Here is a 20,523-nt window from a genome sequence, read left to right as displayed (position 1 = left end):
GAAATAGCGCAATATTTGATTTAAAAACAAAAACGAAACCAAGTTTGATTGTAATAAAATCTGGTCCAGAGAGTTTGGATTAACGGCGAATTCCAGCCTCCTTTTATACGCGTAAAGTTATGCAAGATTTCAGGCCCCCGGAATGTCATTGGATGTCCGGATGAGGTATTATAGATTATGGGTTTGGAGGGGTGGTGGTGGGGGTACACAAGCGCCTCCCCTAGAAATGCAGCAAATCTCTCCCGTTTTCTCCTGGTGGGGCACTGGGAGGGCTGGAGACGTGCGTTGCATTGGCAGGCTGGTGAGGACACGTGTCTCCTCCTCCTATCCCCCCCTGGGCTCCACGGTACCGCATTGGCATCAGTAAAGGCACCTGAAAACCTACAACCGACTCCAGGAAAGGCTGCGTGCCACCTTAAACCCCAAAAGAAAACGATATTACAGGCCAAACGGAGCCCGGTGGCTTGCCCTTGGTCGTGCGTAAAGCGTTTGCGCACACCGCTGAGCTGCCTCAGAGACTGAAAAAAAAAGGTGCGCTACGCGTCGAGTATCAGAGCGCGGTGCCAGGATGCAAAGACGGAGCGGCGTCGTCTGAAGGTGACATGAACCTGGGGATAATCAGGAGCAGCAGCAGCAGGCGCACACTGAACCAGGAGAGGAGATAGCAACTGAAAACCACCGGTGTCTTGAAGCTCAACTCTTTTTTTCTCGTGGCTTTATCTAATGTAGAGAATCAAGAGCAGCAACTTGAAGTAGCCTCAATTTTTTACCGACTGAAGGAGAACAAAAAAAAAGAAGCACCAATTAAGCAGCAGATAGTTACGAGTCGAGAGAAGAGCACAAAAATGGCGACATTAATCAGAGGTAAGCTTTCCAATAAACTGTCAAACGCAGCCACGGCTGTGTCCAACAAATCCCAGGCGAAGGTGAGCGGCATGTTCGCCAGGATGGGCTTCCAGGCCGCCACCAACGAGGAGGCAGTGGGCTTCGCCGCCTGCGACGACCTGGACTACGACCACCGGCATGGCATGCAGATGGACGTTATGCCGTCTGATGAGATGGGGGGCGAGCCGAGTGGAGACGGGGGCGCGGCGGCGGGGGACAGCCACTACCAGAGGGACGGCACCGGTCCATCTCGCTCATCCTCAAAGGACGGGGGTCCGTCGAACGAGTTGACCGAAGTCAAACCAAAAATCACCGCTTGGGAGGCGGGCTGGAACGTCACGAATGCAATCCAGGTAAAGACGCACTTCGTGGAGAATAGACGGGCGGCTCCGGTTCTAATTGACTGACTCGCCCCCGGAGCAGCGGTGAAATTTCACCTATATACAGCGCTCCTGCGACAGCATACAAATGTACGAAACTAAAAATCTCCAGGCTCTGTCCCCTTAAAGCAACTTCATCAAGTTACTGTGTCTGATAATGGTAAATTAATTATGTCTGGTAAAATACGCAGACTTTTTGGTTTGGTAGATATAGTTTATGTTGAACACCAAACTAATTATTGGTGTCAAACTTGTATTTTGATGAATTTTCATGGGGAAATATGCAGAGATTTTAGAACAGCTTAGACAGAACTATGCGCTGAAAAAAGAGGTGCCACACGCCCCCCTCCCTCCTTCAACACACACACACACACCACATTCTTTGTCTGTATAGTGATGTCCAATGTCACCGATCCCTGATTACTCCTCACCTGATTCAATAAACTGATAAGGAAAAAGATTTTATCATGCACAAAAAAGCCAAAGCATGTTCTTTATATTTCTTTCATTTAGGTGCCTTTAGCATTAAACCCAAAATACAGACCAAAAACAAAAAATATGTGGAGATAAATGTTTATCTCTCATATCTTAGAGTGCAACTAGTTTCATATTTTCTCGGCAAGAATTTGCAGATAGATATAAGAAGCTGAAAAGATCCATTTCTGTATCCAAGCTACAATTACGCGAGAAGGTTTGTGTGCGCGCAAGGCGACTTTGCGGTCATCACTTAAGGTGCGAGGACTCACACCAGAGTAAGGGTCTGCAGGCAATGCGACAAAAAAAAAACCCAGAGGCGCAATCCTTTTCATGCTTCATCACGGCGGCGGTCACGGCAGTCACCGTGACGTCAGAGTGTGTCTCCTCTAGCTCGTGCTGACGTCAGAGGCGGGCGGATGCGCTCAAAGCAAAGTGGAAAACCCACAATATGAAAACGGGAGAGACATCCATTCAAGAGTCAGGCAGACCAGAGCCAAAGCCCGTATTCACACATGACCTGGTTCATTCCGATTAAAGAATAATTAACACGTCTTATATGTTCACAACAACGTTATTGATTGATTATTGATTACACCCAGATAATTTAACCAATTCACAATGTGTCTTCCTTCCTTGCCAATGTTTCCAGGGGATGTTTGTTCTTGGATTGCCCTACGCCATCCTGCACGGAGGATACCTTGGACTCTTTCTCATTATTTTCGCCGCCGTAGTGTGCTGTTACACGGGGAAAATCCTCATTGCCTGCCTGTACGAGGAGGACGAAGACGGGCAGCTCGTCCGTGTGAGGGACTCCTATGTGGACATTGCCAACGCCTGCTGCGCGCCCAGATTCCCGACTTTAGGAGGCCATGTCGTGAATGTAGCCCAGATCATAGAGCTGGTGATGACTTGCATCCTGTACGTGGTGGTCAGCGGCAATCTCATGTACAACAGCTTCCCCAACATGCCAATATCCCAGAAGTCGTGGGCCATCATAGCCACCGTCGCCCTGCTCCCCTGCGCCTTCCTCAAGAACCTGAAAGCCGTCTCCAAGTTCAGCTTGCTGTGCACGATAGCCCACTTTATCATCAACGTCCTGGTGATAGCCTACTGCCTCTCCCGAGCCAGGGACTGGGCCTGGGACAAGGTCAAGTTCTACATCGATGTCAAGAAGTTCCCCATCTCCATTGGGATTATCGTGTTCAGCTACACGTCGCAGATCTTCCTGCCGTCTCTGGAGGGGAACATGAATAAGCCCAGCGAGTTCACCTGCATGATGAACTGGACTCACATCGCTGCCTGCATCCTCAAGGGCCTGTTCGCCCTGGTGGCCTACCTGACCTGGGCCGACGATACCAAGGAGGTCATCACAGACAACCTGCCCTCAACCATCCGCGCTGTCGTCAACCTGTTCCTCGTGTCCAAAGCTTTGCTGTCGTATCCGTTGCCGTTTTTCGCAGCTGTGGAGGTGCTGGAGAAATCGTTTTTCCAGGACGGGGGACGCGCGGTCTTCCCAGATTGTTACGGGGGCGATGGACGCCTCAAATCCTGGGGACTCTCTCTCCGCTGTATCCTTGTTGTGTTCACCTTGCTCATGGCCATCTATGTGCCGCACTTCGCCCTCCTCATGGGCCTCACCGGCAGCCTGACGGGCGCGGGCCTGTGCTTTCTGCTTCCCAGCCTCTTCCACCTCAAGCTTTTATGGAGAAAGCTGCTGTGGCACCAGGTCTTCTTCGACGTCGCCATTTTTGTAATAGGAGGTATATGCAGCATATCTGGTTTCATCCACTCGATGGAGGGGCTCATAGAGGCTTACAGCGACGGAGTAGAGGAGTAGACGCATCGCTGGAGCTAGATGTTAACCGCAAAACCCCATTTAGTGAAAAAATAAGAAATAATGTTGATAATAAAACACACGACTTCCCCGCAAACGCAGCCCCTCTGCTTAATCCATGCGTAAAAAGCGCGCACTCATAAAGTCTTGCATCAAATCAGAAAAAATGCGCACACACACTCTCATACACACACACACACACACACACACACACACACACAGAACCGGTGGCAGTAAGGACATCCAATGCATCCACAACACACTATATGGACAATACATGTTGTATAAATATGCGAACGAGAATATACATATTTTCCAGTGGAGTGAACGTTTACAATATTGACCTTAAACAAAATGGCAAAAAGGGCAGTTCGTCTCTTCGTCGCTCTTGTGGTGCTTCCCAGCACGAGACTTCACCTCATGTAATGCTTGTGATAGACGGACCTTCAATGACGGTTCAATGTGATTTAAGATAAGCTCATTTCAACAAAATAAAATAGAAAAACGCCACTTTCTTCAAGGTAATTAAAGTAATGTGATTATCACGGGCACGAGTGCGGTTCAAGTCCAGAAAAGCAAGGTGGAAAAATAACAAAAATGGCAATAACCAGCAGCAGAAAACACAAGAATGCGTATAGAGAATTTTAAAATACAAATAATGAAGTTTCGCTCATAAATGAGGAAATTGGACCTCCCCCCAGCAGTTTGAACAAAGACATTAACACTGGAAATGCAGAATATCAGATAGTACACAGCAGCTATACAAACTATGCATTGAATGTATGATATTTCAGAAACACAAAATGAAACTGGGAAGTGGACATTTTGAAAGAAGCCTCTAAATTTCGATTCTGTCCCAGAATATTTCATTTATTAATTGGCCTTTAAATCGGAAATTATTCTTTTTATAGCTACAACACCTTCACACACCCAAGCCCCCACATCCTGGCCCACACTTCAGCTAATGGGGACCCCAAATTAAAGTCCTGCACACTCAATTCCAAAAATTAAATTAATTGTCTTTAAAAAAAAATACATATGGCCTGTTTCTGAATTTAATTTGAAAGACTTCTGTCTCAACAATTCGGTGTATGAAAATCTAACAAAAAAAAGAGATATTAAAGAGGAAAATGTGCATACACACATTTTTCATTCTGTGCAATCCAATGGGTCCTGTGGAAATGTTATAAAACCGTATGTGTAGTGTGTTATTGTGGTTTCAAAAAGATGGAATGTATATCTCAAAGTCGTTATCATATATCGTGATATTAATATTAAAGAATAAAGAAATAAGTGAAATTATATTGTAAAAATGTGTGTGGTTTTATGTAAAACGAAAAAACGGTCAGAACATGTATTTTTTTTTCTCTATAATAAAATATAGAAAATGTTGGAGAAAATAGTCGCATTCATGTTCATTTGTTAAGAAAACGATAGAGGCCCCTGCAGGGGGCTTAGAAAAACATATGTAGCTCACGTGCCTCGCTTGTTTGCGAGTGGGGTCGACACAGATCTATTCCATTTCTGTCAAATCATAATCCTAATGCAATTCCCACTATATCCTTCAGACCTTTACTCTGCGCATTCTCACGTTTTGTGTGTAGAGAAATTCTAAGCATGCGTTTCAGACATTCCTGCAGACTCAAAAATGAAAAGATCCCCTCGCCAGATGTTGTGCTGCAGGCCTGCATCAGGCCTTATGGTCGACCTGTTCATTCACCGTGTTGATTTTCTGCTCAGACAACATCTGGACACAGCGTTTACTCCCCGTCAGGCCTCATCTCCAGCTGCTGAAGCACAGAGCTGTCACCTGGTGCATAGGGCGATCAAGCTTTAAACCGTAATGGAGTCCAAGGAACAGATCAAATGCAGGGAAACTGCCGGAAATGGAGAATATGATGAGGTATTTTTAATGTGATCGAGGGAATAAGAGATGAGATGCACAAGCAGATCACCTTGATAAATAAAAAAAAAGAAGCTATATATAAGCCAGCATATGTAGAATTATATATATATACACAACACAATTTAGATTTTCTATTGTGCAAAATAAACTACATCTGAAAGCCTGCAGCCATTTTACTGAGGGGATGCATCACTCTTCAGTCATTTTCAATCAAGCATTAATAGACAACCCACTATATAATGTATTGGCATAAACGAATACATCTGGATCGAATATTAGACTAAAAACATGACTTCTGTTGTAAATAAACCATTCATAAAATGGTGTTCTTACATTAATCTCCTTCAAAGCAGTTTGACGAAATATTATGCCTGGGGGGCCACCTACTGGACAGGAGAGGAATTGCTTCAAACAGAGAGGCATCACAACTGACCAAAGCTGCACAATGTACAATGCAAGTCACTGTAGAGTATTTTCATTCAAATCTGAACAAAATATTCAATATACAAGCGTTTTTACCTCGTGAGGACATCTGCTGGGTTGTGAGGGACGAGCTGAATGCTCAATGACTGTGTGCTTGTTTCACAAAATTCATATTTACATAAAAGTCTCATGACCGGGCCTTCTCACATTACACAAGTAGTTTTACTTTGTGCCTCTGGTAAGACGATGTTTCTGATTTAACACAATACTCACTCACTGATGACACGGACAGATTTCTACCAATTATTTGTAGAACCTGATCCCATTTGCAAAGGTTCCTCGTTTTTGACAGACATCTTAACGTTCACTTGAAGTTAAGCAAATAAATGCCGCCTCATTATTATTATAGTATGGGACATATTAATCATATAATCCTTCATTCCCATACTACTAATTAAATTCAAGGCAACTTTGGCAAATCAGCCTACAAAACAGAAATCAATAAATTACATTTCAACATTTTATTGAAGCAGGAATACTGTCCATAACATTTACCAGCGACATTAATACTGTGAAACAAACCGATAAAATGCTAATTTAATTAAAACATTTTATTTAAGCAGGAACTCACTGTGCTTTCATAGATTATTAACAGTGACAGTGGCATTAATTCTCCCTATAATATGCAACATACTTGTTCTCAAACTGTAGTATCCTGGCGCCCTCTGCTGGCTGCTATGCACCGAGAGGCTTGATAAAGGCAGCTCCATTTGAACCTGTCTGTGAAATCACTGCATCATCCTGACTTCAGCTTCACAACATTGTTGAAAACAAACAAAACAAACTAGAGACCATCTTGTGATGGAATGATACCAGTCACTGCAACATGTTAACATTTAGACCCATCAGCGCTCAGTATCTTTACACTGTGATGCAAGACCTCAGTGTTCATGCATCAGAGCAAAGCCAGCCTATGGATTTAATCTGATTACAGCAACACATCCATAAAGATTGATGACTGAACCATGTGCGGTTCTGACAAAACAGTCCAGCGAGATCAGCGCAAAACTGCCTCTTTGGTAGTTACCGCTACAACATGCACTTTGTATGGATACATAAATATATATACTGCTTAATTTCAAAATACAATTCGATGAATTATTATTTATAACCAGTTTGTGACAGTGATGCTGGTCACGTTTTCACCTTGTGAGGGTGGATGTGTGTTGATGGAACAAAATAAAACTTTCATAATTGTACAAAAACAGTGAAATATTTACAGGCAACAGGTGCCATTAGTAAGACAAGGAACCTCAGAAGGAGAAGAAGGTAAAACCAGGTGGCTCAAAAGCTCTGCTGACAAAAACATGAAGTGATTTGAAAGTCAAGTAGTGGGAGGACAAGCAGATTCTTCGAATCAGCTGCACAGTGGCGTTCATGCTCCGCACCAGCCAGTAACCGACAACACAAAGAGGCTCATTGGCTGGGCTCTTCGTTGTTCAGAGTTGTGGGCTTCTTGGTCGAGCATTCAACGACCCAGGGGTGGGTCAGGACGCCCCGGATGGGCAGCCTGTGCAAGGGGTTGTGCTTCAACAGCTGGGCCACCAGGTGTTTGGCACCATCACTGATATTGAAATGTGCAGGGTATGTGTACTCCACCTGTAAGATAAAGACAGAAAAGTGGGTTTTAGCCGTCGGCATACATGCTTACTTTACCAGTGTGTGACGGCTAGTTAACTCAACTGCTGGTTAGCATTGTTGCTGCAGTGCTGCTATTGTGAGTCCTGTCTGTCTACATTGAATTTATCTTTAATAATACTGAGGACATGTTCTAAACACAATGAACAAAACAGAAACATAACTTCAGAACAAACAAAGTTGTAGAGTAGATATGATAATCTCTTACACTAACTTAATGTAACTAAGACGTTTATAATTCCATTTACACCAAATTCTTGTTTGGTGCTGTATATAAAAGCTGCTAAAACAATGTGGGTCAGCTGTCTGGCCATCTCAGCCTTACTTACTCTTGATATCTTGCGGTAGGTATCATCGTGGCTTTTTGTTTCAAAGGGGGGTTTTCCAACCAGGAACTCGTAGCAGAGGACACCCAGGCTCCACAGGTCCACCTTTTCATCGTGAGTTTTTCCCTCAATCATCTCTGGAGGCAAGTAGTCCAGTGTTCCACACAGAGTGGACCTCCTGAACAAGGAAGGAGCGAATGATAAAGCAAGCCAAGTTAATCATTAGTTTGTGAGATCTGATTTACACAGGCAAAATGTTAATCACAGAAAATTCAAAAGTTAAAAAATAAAAAAGCCTAATTCCTTTCTGAGGCACCAACAGTGAAGTCAACCAACAAGTTCATTTCAAATCTCTGTCAATAGAATATTTGATTAAAAACCAAAAGCATGAAAATACCTGGAGGAGGGTGTATGAACAGACCAGCCAAAATCTGCAATCTTCAGCTCCCCATTAGCCCCCAGTAACAGGTTCTCTGGTTTGATGTCCCTGTGGATCACCTTCTTGGTGTGGCAATAGTTGAGGGCGTCTGCCAGCTCCATGATGTACTACAACGACACAAAAGGAATAAACATGGTGATTACAATGTGCGTCACACCTTCTTTGATAACCTGTTATTAGTAACTTTCCATAAACTAAAGAAAAGGACACTAAACATCAACACATCTATAGAGTTTACATTCACCATCCAAAAACTACATACTATCAGTAAATTTAATATATACACACATTTAAGTTGGTGATTTCAAATAGTGATTTGAGGACAAAGGTCAAAAGCATCTTAAATTGGCAGACTCACCGTGGCACTTCTGTCCTCAGGAAATTTTCCACAGCGCTGCAGCTCACCGTATAGTTCTCCTCTGGGTGCAAACTCCAGAATGAGATACACTCGTGAAGTGTCATGGAAGTAGCCATAGAGACGCAAGATATTGGGGTGCCTGCAGGACGGAGAGGATTTTTTGAGAAATTGTTTTGAAATATCAAACCCAGACAACAAAAGAGCAAACCAGCAGCTAATGCCTCAGAAGGTGATTAATAGAGGATCCAGACTATTCTGCAGTGTGCCATGTGGCCCATCTACAGCACCAAATGGAGGAGAACTAGTGGTCAATGAGCTATTATTTCAGTTTAGTGTCAGACCATTCTGTTATGAGGTAAACATTGTCAACTGCCGAGAGGGCCCATTGCAGCAATTTGCCTGTTATGGAGAAATATGTCCACCCTGGAACCTTGTGCTGGTGGTCAGGTGTGGTTAGGGGAATGACTGTTTTTAAAATAGCCTTGGAAGACAAGTTATTTTACAGATTACACTTTACCCCCTGCATCAATGCATTTGTCTGCAGATTGCCTTGTCAATGTTATGCGGCCCCCTTTTGGCATTTGTTTAAATCTGAAATGTTTCCAAATAGGGACACAGTTAACAGACTACCACAGTAACCCTAATGATAACCCAGGAAATAGAATCAGCCAGCAGCAATCAAATTCAAAAGTGCTTTAAAATGTAATAATGTTGATGGCCTCAGTCAAACAATCTGAATAACACGTTACCTGAGGTGAGACTGGATCTCCACTTCTCTCCTCAGTTGGTGTTCCACCCCGGCCTTCTCCAGCTGCTTCTTAAAGAGCACCTTCAGGGCCAAGATGAACTTACTCTGTCGCTCTCTTGCCAGGTAGACGTTGCCAAATTTACCCTTTCCTAAGGGACGGCCAATGTCAAAATTTTCCAGGCTCCATCGCTTCCTGTGTGAGCAGAAATTTGCAGAGTTACACACAACAGCAGGAAAATTTGTAATTTTATAAAAGTTGGTATCCAAAAAAATTAATAAAAACACATTAACTCACACATACTTTGATGACGAGACATCTCCAGATTCTTTCATGGCAAGTTTGTCTAACAGAAAGAAGAAAAAATATATTTTATGAGCTAAAAGAGAAACACACAGAATTATGTCCAATTTTACATTATGCTTACTCTGTGGCTTCTCCAGCTTTGCCGATTCTACTGGTGGTTTGACCAGCTCCTGCTTCATCTTGGCCACACTTGTCTTTGGCTGGTTTTGCTGGGGACCAGATTTGGACTGAGATGCAGGATTTACATTCCTAGTATTGGGGTTCATATTCTGATCAGAGAGCTTTGTGGACTTGACAGCGACGGAGACGTGAGATACAGGTTTCTGATGACTAACAGGCCGCTGAATCCGCTGAGGTCCATTTGACACACCCAGGACCCGCTGCTGCGGAATTGGTGTAACGACAGCAATCTGCGAGTGTTGTGACACAGGAATCCGCTTTGGTCCTTCGCTGCTCAACTGTAATCAAAAGGACAATACTTACTTAGACAAATACTAACACATTTGCATTCACACAGCAAAAAGAAAGTGGCCGAATGCATCCCAGACCACCTCGCAGGAGTGATCGGAGTTCAAGATGATCAAGATTATTTCTCAGCTTCTGCCCTGTTATATAAAGATGTCTGGAAAACGGTGGGTATATATATCTGAGTGTGCACACACACAAGTTGTATATACATTATACACACACATACACACGTAAAGGTCGGAAAAGTGACCCCCAATCACTGACAGCAGAAACTTAACACTTAAGAATGAGGATCAAGTGAACATTTTGCATTACTTTGACATCAGGCCTCTGAAGCTTCATGTCTTTTGCCATCTTGAGTCTTGCAGAGGCGTCCATATTCTGGGGGAAGAGTAGAGTTGAATATTAATTTACAGTAGATGTAAAGCCAAGACAAAAAAATAATAAAGATCTAAGAGACACTTAGATTAATACTCAATTTATTTAAACATTTTATCCCCTTCAATTTCCTTTGGCTCAATTATGTTAACAAAGCTTAAACAGACCAGCATTGTCCTTATTAGATAAGACTTTAAGGAAATTCACTTTTTACAGCAGCATACAAGTCAAAATGAGGTGGACAAGAGAAAAAGTAGAATACGTGCATAATATACATCTTTCACTACAGTAATATTGTCTGTACAGAAATGTACCTGAATAGAGTGCAGTGGCATAGGATGATTGCATGAACATGTTAAAACTGTATTTGAGCATTTGTATAAAGGAGATGTTGAGATAGACGCATACATATCTATATACATACACAGATAGGACAATATGAGTAAAACATACTATATATATATATATATATATATATATATATATATATATATATATATATATATATATATATATTATAGTAAACTAAAACACAGTATATTGTATATAATAAAACTATAAAACATACATATATTGGAGTATAAATTCACAATAGTATACAATAATGTATGAATATTGAAAGATATGAAGGTATATATAAAACAATGGGTGGGACTTCACATTAAGGTATGCATGCGGAATAATATTAGATAATGATACAATTGGAATAAGTTATACGGGTAATAGTGCAAGTAATGTTAAGTAGTCACATAAGTGTTAATTGATGGTTATTTTTGCTTAGTTAAAATATAGAAAAAGAAACGAGATGAAAACCCTTGAAACTACGGTCGTGACAATAAGCGTTAGCCACCTTTCTTCCATGGCTGCCATGTCTAACGCTAGCTCAGAGCTAACGTTAGCTTAAAAACCACACCGAACCAGCACAGCACAGAATAGTAAATGAGATAACAGGACTTACCTACGTGTGTTATTGCACAGTGACCGATGGAAACCAGCGTCCGGGAGATGTGACCAGCGTTTAGCCGAGCTGAAAGCAGCCCTCACGCAGGGAGCTTTCCTCCAGCTAGCTAGCAGCTACGTCGGTCCGTTGGAAGAAAGCGGCTACGAACATAAAGAGCTACACGGTAACGTTGACTGCCCCGCTGCCACAGAGCTCAGGCTAACAGCTACAAATGTGTAAATACAGGTTTTAAAGTCGGTTTATATAAATATTAAGACGCGTACGGACGCAGAAAGGACAGCGGACTTCCTCACACTTCACCCAACTCAGCCCTTTTTGATTTCAAACGTCCCTCTGTTTAGAGCCTTTAAATAAACCGCGAGCTCTGATTGGCTGAGGGAATGCTCCGAACGCCCTCCTATTGGCCGGCGAAAGATAGTACCGACGGGAGGATCGTGACGTTACAGGAAATCCTCCAAACCAATAGATGGCGGCAGTTAGACAGATAGATAGATAGATAAAGAGATAGATAGATCGATAGATAGACATACTTACAGACAGACAGACAGACAGACAGACAGACAGACAGATAGACAGATAGATAGATAGATAGATAGATAGATAGATAGATACAGGGATGGATAGATGGTTAGATGGATAAAAGGATGGACAGATAGATAGAAGGATGGATAGATCAAAAATACATATAAATCTACTAAAACAAAGGATTGGCACTGGTAGTAATTCAAACAACTTTATTTAAACCATTCTTTTCACATGTTTCTTTTCCTGCTTGAAAATTAAATAGAGCAACAATATATTAACTTTGGCCCGGACCTTTAACGAGGTAGGACTTGACCTTCATTTCCTCAATGACATTACATGGAATCAATTGTAACCCAGGATGAAGTTGGAGGTCTGGCATTTTTAGTGTTTAGACTCTGATGATACATAGAGACAACATAGCTTCATACCCGTTCGTTGACAATGACTTTTGGAATGCATACATTCAAAGCGCGTCTCTTGACCAAACCTAACAAGGGCGATCAAGCTACGATTTTGGCAGAATCATATGCACTGGACATTTTTCACACAGGCCTCTTTGCTACTTGAAAAATAAAATGACAACAGAAAAATACACACTCAATGTTAAATACTGAACGCAACTTCAAAAACAGGGCATTTAACTTTCCGAATACATTCAGTAGCCAACAGCAACCAAGTCTGTTTTATTTCCTGTACCTAATTTGACAAGCTCCTAGCAAAGTTCTATAGTAAAAATAAAATATTTTCATTATATTGCCCCATTCTGTAGATGGTGAGAACTTTTCTTTTTCACAGGCACCCAGACAAGATGCTTAAATTAATTATATCACATTTCTCAGTGGTCATTCCAAACCGCAACTGATTCCTTCGAAAAGGAAAACTGTTACCCTAAATAAATATTCCTGTCACAGTATATATATATACATATGAAACGTAAGTCTCAACCTTCTGTCATACGAAGACAGACCTTTTCAAATGCACAGTGTAACCACATTTGATCTGTCAAACAGAAATACCAAATATTCATAAATGATCAGCTCCCTCAGCATGTGTAGCAGCTTCTCTTTGTTAAAATTCCTCATTTTGTAAGTGCAAATAAGAGTCACTGCAAAGGTCTCAGCCTTCACACTGAATGGACATGCTGAGGGAACTCAGGTCAAACTGAGGAACAATATCGATGTGCTTCAGTAAAACATGATTTTACTGTTACGCTTGTTTGTACGGAAGCTTTTAGGAGGGTTTTGTACATAAAGTCATCCAAAACATAAATATGGCGAGTACCTTGATCCCTTCATTCCTCTTAAATACTGTTAATATAACACATCATATCAAAATACAGTTGATATTCAGGCCTTGGTAAACGTGCCTGGTACAGTGTCTTGTTATTACTGAGGTCCCGCAAGAAAACATTGTTGAACTGATGGCCACAAATTAACCTGACTCTGAAACACTTCATCAACATCTCGCTGTCAATGGCTGAGAATAACACAATGTTTGTTCTGACACCTGAAGCCGCTTCCAAGAACCCTTGACACGCACTGCACTTGACACCTCAGCATTGTTTTCGGCGAACGATTCCCCAACATCACTTCTCTAACAGTTTATTGCACCACAATTGTGTTTCTTCCAACTCTGTTGTTGTAAATACAGAGTTCACGCCACTGGCACGACTTCCCGGTATTCTGGGGCCTTTGGCAGGTGGAAACAAAGCCAGCAATGTTTCTTGTTTTTGCAGCGATGTGTCTCCTTTGGCACTTTTCACATGTTTTCAGTCCATCCAAAGCCTCTGACGCATCTCTGTCGACGCTAGATGTTTCCGAACGCACAGATCATATGTTGTTAAAACTTATCCCTGAGTGCATCACCCACGCCTCTCCCCAAGTCTCTCATCACCACGGTCCTGCCAAGTGGCATCTCCGGAAAAAACCTTCCCAAAATCCCTTCATGATGCAGCGTGCTGGTAAACGCATATCTAGTGTAGAAAGTATAATATATACTAAATGGAGGAATTAAATAATACAAAAGTAACCAGAGCAACATAACAGCACCAGGGCATCACAAAGGGAGAATGGTTGTACTGGCATGCAGTTTCACTCAGACTCCGTTGGAAAACAGAGGCAGGTGTCATTTCTCAGTCACGGCAGCGGCCATTGGCGTGCGTATCACACGTGCTGTTGCTGCCAGCTCCTCAATTTCTGCATTCAGTCGCCTGATGACCCACTCCATGGCTTCGCGGCCCTGACAAAGAGCAAATGTAAAGCATTAGTCAACAGGAGGAGACAATCGGAGAATAACATGAAGCTGGATAAAAGGAAACGATTTCAGAAAGAGCAGTGTTTGTCGACTTTGGGGTCAGGAACCTTTCAAGGCTTCCAAAGATAAATTTGAGGGGTCACAGGCTGATTAAAAGTGATAAAGGTGTCAGTGTTCTTCATTTTAAGTGATTATTACAATAGGGCAGGAATATGATCAATTATGACCTGACTCAACAAATGATTGTGCAGGACCTGAAGAATTGTTGTTTAACACACTTTGAGGAACTACCTGGAAAAAGGCCTAACAAATGTAAACAGGTCCCACTCAACATACAGTTTTATGGGGTCACTCACCTTTCCAGCATTCGCTGACATGGTGCTGGCCATGACTCCCTCCAAGTAACTGCTGAGACTGACACCTTTCACAGAGATGATGGCCTCCTGAGTCAGTATTGTTCTAAAGAAGAAGGGTTCTTTTTAATTTTCATTCATTTATTCAAACTTTATTTTAACTTGGAAATACACACAGGTAGAGACAAACATTTTTAAAGTGGCCGAGCACAACAACAAAAAAATCAAGCATCTGACATACAGAAAAGAAAATTTGATAAAATGACAAGAAATGGTGAAAAAAAACGACAAACAGGCCAAATAAGGAAAATCTTAAAATAAATTAAGCCTTTAAAATTTAAAGCAAAGCAATCATGGTCAAAAGTTTAACAACCTCACAGGTCTGAGTGTGAAAGAAACTTACGATTTATCACCATAATACTAAAGGTTCTTAACAGTAAAAACTTACTTCTCTGAATCCTCAGGATGTGGTTTGTACGTTAACTTCTCATCCACAGAAATCATGTTTGTGAAGGTGATCTACGGAGGAAATATAAGAAAACATAAATTAGTGAATCTAAGAGACATTATGTCCTGTCTCATATCACAGGCCACAGTTGGAACTGTCAGACATGTTCATTGTTAAGAGGTGAGCTGTCAGCCTGTGGAACAAGCAGGACTTCATTCCAAAAAACACCTCAAGTTTAATGTTTGTGTTCAGACAGGTGAAAGTCACGAAAGGTGGATCTAGATGCATTCTGGGTGTTTGGGGTTGACAAATCCAAAATAGAACATGTTTTGTAGACAACTGAAAGGGTCTGATTATGTAGTTCAAAAATGTCCATCTTTAGTAATTGCATCATGCTGTAACGCTGAGAAGTAATAAAATGACAATCTATTTTTTTCCTGCTAATGTTATGTTGTGTATTAGTATCCTATTTCCGCTGCTTAGACATCAAGGTAATATAGTAGAGTAAAGTAGCAAAGTGTATTTGATGTCTAGTAGAATATGCCTGGGTGAGATGAAGACTGTTTAAATGCACCCATGACCTTCATTCATATTTACATTCAAGCATATTGAGGTCACACTCTTTACAATGAATAAAAGTCTCAACATTAAGCCAAACAAAGGGGATCGTTTTTTAATAAATACTCACGTTTGTGGACTTAAGTTCAAAACTTTTTTCTTTGGGATCCACAACCGAGTGCTCCTGAATATATGTGGATGTCCGTGAGTTACCAATGATCTGAAAACAAACACAGAGAAAGTGCTACTTACTGAAAATAAGTATTTTTTACTGATGAAATCATACTTTCACTTAATCGTTTATCATCTATTGACCTGATTTACCAGACTTCACATTAAAAATATTCCTTATATCTTTAGTGGAAGCACACCATAACCAGCTGTATTCCATGAAAGTAAATCTGAACTTGTCTTTGCTGAATAAATTCCAAAACTATTTATATTTAATCCATATTTATATTACATCTGAGCTAAATTTATTGGTCAATGTTTTTTATTTGTCTTTGGCTAAAAGTACAGACGTCACAGGATGTTGTCTTCATCCAGTTTTACGTACGCACACACACACACACACACACACCAAGGCTCAGGGGTGATTTGCTTTGGCACAATCTGATTAAGGGTTATGTTAATATGCTATCAATCACTGGGACAGTCGGTGTTGCAGTCTGTCCTTGAAATGAATAGGGGGTTATTCACAGAAAGCAAAGGTCAATGCTAGAGAACAGCCCCTGATTGGAGAATGTTTATATAAGATAAAGTGAAAAGATATTATCCTCAATCATCACTGTGGTCAGACAGTGGAAGAAAAGTGAAGTTTCTACTACATGTTGCAGAAAAAGAGCCCCAGTGACTCCTCTGCCTTGTAGTGACCTCTACTTTTAACCGAGCTGACACAAGGATGGAAAGTTACATCACACGCCGTCATGGGGTAAACCTCTGCAATGACAAAAATGGCACTACCATGTCCTGCACAACACGAGCTGTGGCAAAAAGCCATGAACTCGTGGAGGCTCCAGTCAGCGCCCATGATACCGACAGACAGAAATAGCCCCGCGGGTTGAGGTCAAGCTCAGTGGATGGAAAGCATTAACCTACCTATGAATCTGACTGAGGCTGTAACTGGATTCTCGTGTGGCGTTGAGTCGTCTGACTTTCAAAGTCAATTCAAGCCGGTTTATCTTGAGCACAAGCCGACATGTCAGGTCATGTGTTACTCCACTCAGAGTCACATGTCTACATCTTAAGTTGCTACAGCAAGTTAGTAACTATAAAGCCAGACTACTGACCGGTTCTCATTTTTTATGTAAATGGGTTTGACACTCACAGATTTCACTATAGATGGAAGGCCCCACTCTGTGCAGAGCAGTCGTTTACTGTGGAGGCGTCCCTGTTTGTCGATGTCTCTGTCCAGAACATCCACGCCGATCACACTGGGATTCATGGGGTTGGGATACTTCTGCATAGCAGCCTTGGTCACTGTCTCCCAAGGATGGCTGTTGAAGGGAAGCCAAAAAACAGAAACGAATGTAACACTGCAACACAAATTCATACCAATGACCACACAGACTTTATATGGTTCGCTACATTTGTAAGATTTAATTATTTTATATTTACAATTTCAAGGAAAGCTACTAAAATACTGTACTTGGAAGTAGAGGTATTCTTCACTGCATTGCATTGATCTGACAGTTATTGTAGTTACTTTCCACAGTAAGATATTACATATAAAATATATACTGAGTTTATGATGCCTTACTGTGAATTAAACTATCCAAAGGTATATAAAATAGTTCAAATTAGCTCCAACTTGACCATCCACGACAGTTATGAATCAATGGTAATAAAGGATTTACATAATAACATTCCACTTACACTGACAATTTTTAGCATGGTGTAATTTAGCTTTTAAAACTTAGATACACCTTCCTAATAATGTTGAAGTAACATTTTCAATACAAAACTTTCTCTCATGACGAGAGTATGAATTGATTCTTTAAGTAAAAAATAAAAGTTAAACAACTTTCTCACATTCAAACTTCTCAAATGATAGAATTTACTGATTATAATTATCATGCATCAAAACAAAGTGAATATCTTTTGGATTTGGCTCTGTTGGTCAGTGAAACAAGACATTGGCAGACACCACCTTGGATTACGCTACGTGACTGTCATATTTTTGACATTTCATACAGCAAATGATTACTCAAAAAAAGGGAATCGACAGAGAAATCGAGATATAGAAAGAAATGTTAGTCGCTGTGCTAAATGCCACATTGTAACTCAGGTAAGGAATAAAGACTACCTCCACCACACCACTGCATCATGATGGTGGATCATAAATCAGAGATTGAGATGACGGATCGTGATCGTGTTGGCAGCTGATAATGGACAATGATTGCAACACAACTGCTTGACATACAATATGCCTGCTCACATATTCTACCAAAAATAACGTTTAATTCATACAAACAGTTTCTTCTAATCAACATTGCAAATACTGTTATTTTGCTGATGTTCTTAAGGCAGCATCTATTGCCCTTCTGTAGGTCTTGGGAGAGGGATCCCTCACATGTGGCTCTCTCTGACGTTTCCAAGTTTTAAGTTCTAAGTTCTAGGATGTCGCACCTTATCAAGCCCTATGAGACCCCATGACCATGGGCTTTACAAATAAAATATGATTGATTGGTTTGATTGAATAAACGCATGTGAGAGCACATAATGAAAAATCTGAAATTGTCATAATATTTCGATTATTATTACGATAAATAAATAAATACGATATAAAAACGTTCTTCAGTCGAACGTAGTGGTGGATGGTTGCCAGGGTGACGCGTCGGCGTTGCTCATTGACGCAGTCAGATACGACAAGATGTGGAGGAAAGGTTGCGCGCTGGACAGACTGGTTACGCAATATTTCATCCTGCATGGACTCTTTCTATTCACATTTATTTCGTTAATCGCGTGGAAATTTCTAAATATACGCTAATGCTCTTTGTGCGTCCGTTCATACGACGAGATATTCATTTAAAAACGATGGGTTTCAAACCCGTGGTGGCGACGCTGTTAACCGGATTAAAACCGGAGCTGTAGGTGACAGTGAACCTGGGACAACCAGGCTGATCTAACACCAGTGACCCGGGTTAACCGAACACTCACTTGAAGATGTGCTCCGAGGTCCAGATCTTCATGGCTGTAGCGGGGTGAGGGGAGCTGCCGGGCCCGGAGAAGTCTCGTGGATGAGCCGGTAGGACCAGGCGCTGACACCGAGTGAAGCTCCGCGGGTCTCCGCCTCCCGCTGTACCGGAGCGGCCACGTGACCGTCGGTGTGCGACGCACTTCCGGGGGAGGCTTCCATTCATGCTGGTCAAGTTCAATGACTCTGCAGGCGTGAGAGTGAGAAATAGATCATTTAGAATAATGCCCCAGAACCGATGAGCGACGCAAACGGAGTCGGAGAATCACATGATTATTGTTTAACGTGAAGTTAAAGCGCATTTTCTGTTCAGCTATGGAACTGGAGCTAAAAGGGCTGTAGTCTATTTAACCTCTGATGTTACACAATTCAGCTGAGTGAAGGTTGAGAGTTGTCCTGTGCAACCTTGGAGGAATGACCTGACTGATCACTGCTGCAAAATCACCACATATGTTTATTTTCTATTATTTGTTTTTTACTTAGGTTGTTCCATTTGATACTACTTTATAATATAGCTATTTTTACCCCCCACATTGTTGAAGCTTTAGTCACAAGCAATGTTCCTTATTATTATAAGAATGATAATGCAAAAATATATTTAACAAATAAACTATGATGTATTATATATTCAACTACACATCAATCACCTTTATAAAGTAATTAAAAGGTCCCCTTACCCTTAACTACTGCAACATTTAAGTGATGTTCACATTATTGCATCAATAACATATTATTCCGGGCTAAAGGGTAAAATGAGAAAGGAACATTTTGGTACTTGAAGTATCATATTTCATCCTTTTACTGGAGGTAAAACTAATTTAGAACTTGCATTTCTTCACAGTTGTATTTGCCCTTTTATATTAAAACATCCGATTGTTTCTTCATTTTTATGCCTCAGTTATGGAGACAGCTGTGGCTGCAGGCATCATGTTTTCAGTTTTCTGGTACGTCTTATTCTCACAATCACAAATGTCTGAAACAGTGAAGTGAGATTATTTTATATCCAAAAGGTCAAAGGTCAGTATAATGTGAAGAAAATTCTATACTGCCTGGGTTAACACTTTTAAGGAGAGATTATAATTTATATCATTATAGTCTTGATGATTTTCAAGATACTGTCTAGTTTAACAGTTCCAATATTAGGGGTCTAGAGCCCTATAAAGGGATGTGAGACAGATCTGAAAGGTTATGAGACGATTTACACAAGAATAAAGTAGGTGACAAAAATGTTTCTTAAATTGTTTTTACAGATTTAGAATCTTCTTATAATCTGTAATTTTTTGTATTTGTTCTCGTGAATTATAATAATATAATTTTACTTCTTCAGGATTCAAAACAATTATTTGAATGACATAAGGAAAATGATCACCACTCTGTGGTTGAACAGTCCTGTAATGAGAAAGTGCATATTGTTTAATATCTAATGTTGTCATAGGGTTGACAAGTCAAAACGTTTGGGAGCCACTGGTCGTGTGAATGCTTTTTTAAATGAGTGCTTGTTTTCTTATCTGTGTCAATGCTGTTCAACAGGCACCACCAGTCCTTCCTGAGCTTAGCATGACTCTACATAATAATTTATGGTTCTTCATTACACTCGACATCAGC

At 41.1% G+C, this 20,523-nt stretch overlaps 3 protein-coding genes across 5 annotated transcripts; 1 reads left to right on the top strand and 2 right to left on the bottom strand.

The window, feature by feature from the left end:
- Nucleotides 1-239: 239 nt before the first annotated feature.
- slc32a1 (solute carrier family 32 member 1) lies at nt 240-4,971 on the top strand. The gene is made up of 2 exons (XM_035150286.2): nt 240-1,238; nt 2,392-4,971. Exons 1-2 carry the CDS (start codon nt 846-848, stop codon nt 3,577-3,579), a joined length of 1,581 nt encoding a protein of 526 aa, XP_035006177.1. The 5' UTR covers nt 240-845; the 3' UTR covers nt 3,580-4,971.
- Nucleotides 4,972-6,411: 1,440 nt separating this feature from the next.
- On the bottom strand, nt 6,412-11,929 carry aurka (aurora kinase A). Of its 3 annotated transcripts, none has more exons than XM_035153250.2 (9): nt 11,583-11,929; nt 10,562-10,627; nt 9,900-10,236; nt 9,770-9,818; nt 9,476-9,667; nt 8,727-8,865; nt 8,327-8,475; nt 7,933-8,107; nt 6,412-7,564 (listed from the first exon to the last, which is right to left on the bottom strand). In XM_035153250.2, the coding sequence occupies exons 2-9, from the start codon at nt 10,622-10,624 to the stop codon at nt 7,382-7,384; spliced, it is 1,287 nt and encodes a 428-aa protein (XP_035009141.1). In that variant the 5' UTR covers nt 10,625-10,627; nt 11,583-11,929; the 3' UTR covers nt 6,412-7,381. The 3 variants fall into 3 exon arrangements, with proteins under 3 accessions (XP_035009141.1, XP_035009143.1, XP_035009142.1); XM_035153252.2 differs by having other exon boundaries at nt 9,776-9,818; XM_035153251.2 differs by having other exon boundaries at nt 11,587-11,929.
- Nucleotides 11,930-12,304: 375 nt separating this feature from the next.
- prelid3b (PRELI domain containing 3) lies at nt 12,305-19,049 on the bottom strand. Its single transcript, XM_035152785.2, has 6 exons — nt 18,882-19,049; nt 17,050-17,218; nt 15,853-15,942; nt 15,165-15,235; nt 14,720-14,822; nt 12,305-14,348 (listed from the first exon to the last, which is right to left on the bottom strand). The coding sequence occupies exons 1-6, from the start codon at nt 18,911-18,913 to the stop codon at nt 14,235-14,237; spliced, it is 579 nt and encodes a 192-aa protein (XP_035008676.1). The 5' UTR covers nt 18,914-19,049; the 3' UTR covers nt 12,305-14,234.
- Between the last annotated feature and the right edge of the window lie 1,474 nt (nt 19,050-20,523).

The sequence above is a fragment of the Hippoglossus stenolepis genome, chromosome 3, assembly GCF_022539355.2.
Source record: "Hippoglossus stenolepis isolate QCI-W04-F060 chromosome 3, HSTE1.2, whole genome shotgun sequence".
Classification (NCBI taxonomy): Eukaryota; Metazoa; Chordata; class Actinopteri; order Pleuronectiformes; family Pleuronectidae; genus Hippoglossus; species Hippoglossus stenolepis.
This window is presented reverse-complemented; position numbering and strand designations above follow the sequence as displayed.

Bases quoted from the DNA above. Each gene is read 5' to 3' on its own strand.
- slc32a1 (XM_035150286.2), top strand. From the start codon at position 846: ATGGCGACATTAATCAGAGGTAAGCTTTCCAATAAACTGTCAAACGCA. The intron at 1,239-2,391 runs GTAAAGACGCAC...CAATGTTTCCAG, and splicing joins ACGTCACGAATGCAATCCAG to GGGATGTTTGTTCTTGGATT.
- aurka (XM_035153250.2), bottom strand. From the start codon at position 10,624: ATGGACGCCTCTGCAAGACTCAAGATGGCAAAAGACATGAAGCTTCAG. The intron at 10,237-10,561 runs GTAATGCAAAAT...TTTTGATTACAG, and splicing joins TTCAGAGGCCTGATGTCAAA to TTGAGCAGCGAAGGACCAAA. The intron at 8,476-8,726 runs GTGAGTCTGCCA...GTGTCGTTGTAG, and splicing joins CTGAGGACAGAAGTGCCACG to TACATCATGGAGCTGGCAGA.
- prelid3b (XM_035152785.2), bottom strand. From the start codon at position 18,913: ATGAAGATCTGGACCTCGGAGCACATCTTCAA. The intron at 15,943-17,049 runs GTGAGTGTCAAA...GTTTGTTTTCAG, and splicing joins TTCCATCTATAGTGAAATCT to ATCATTGGTAACTCACGGAC. The intron at 14,349-14,719 runs GTGAGTGACCCC...GCTCTTTGTCAG, and splicing joins TGTCAGCGAATGCTGGAAAG to GGCCGCGAAGCCATGGAGTG.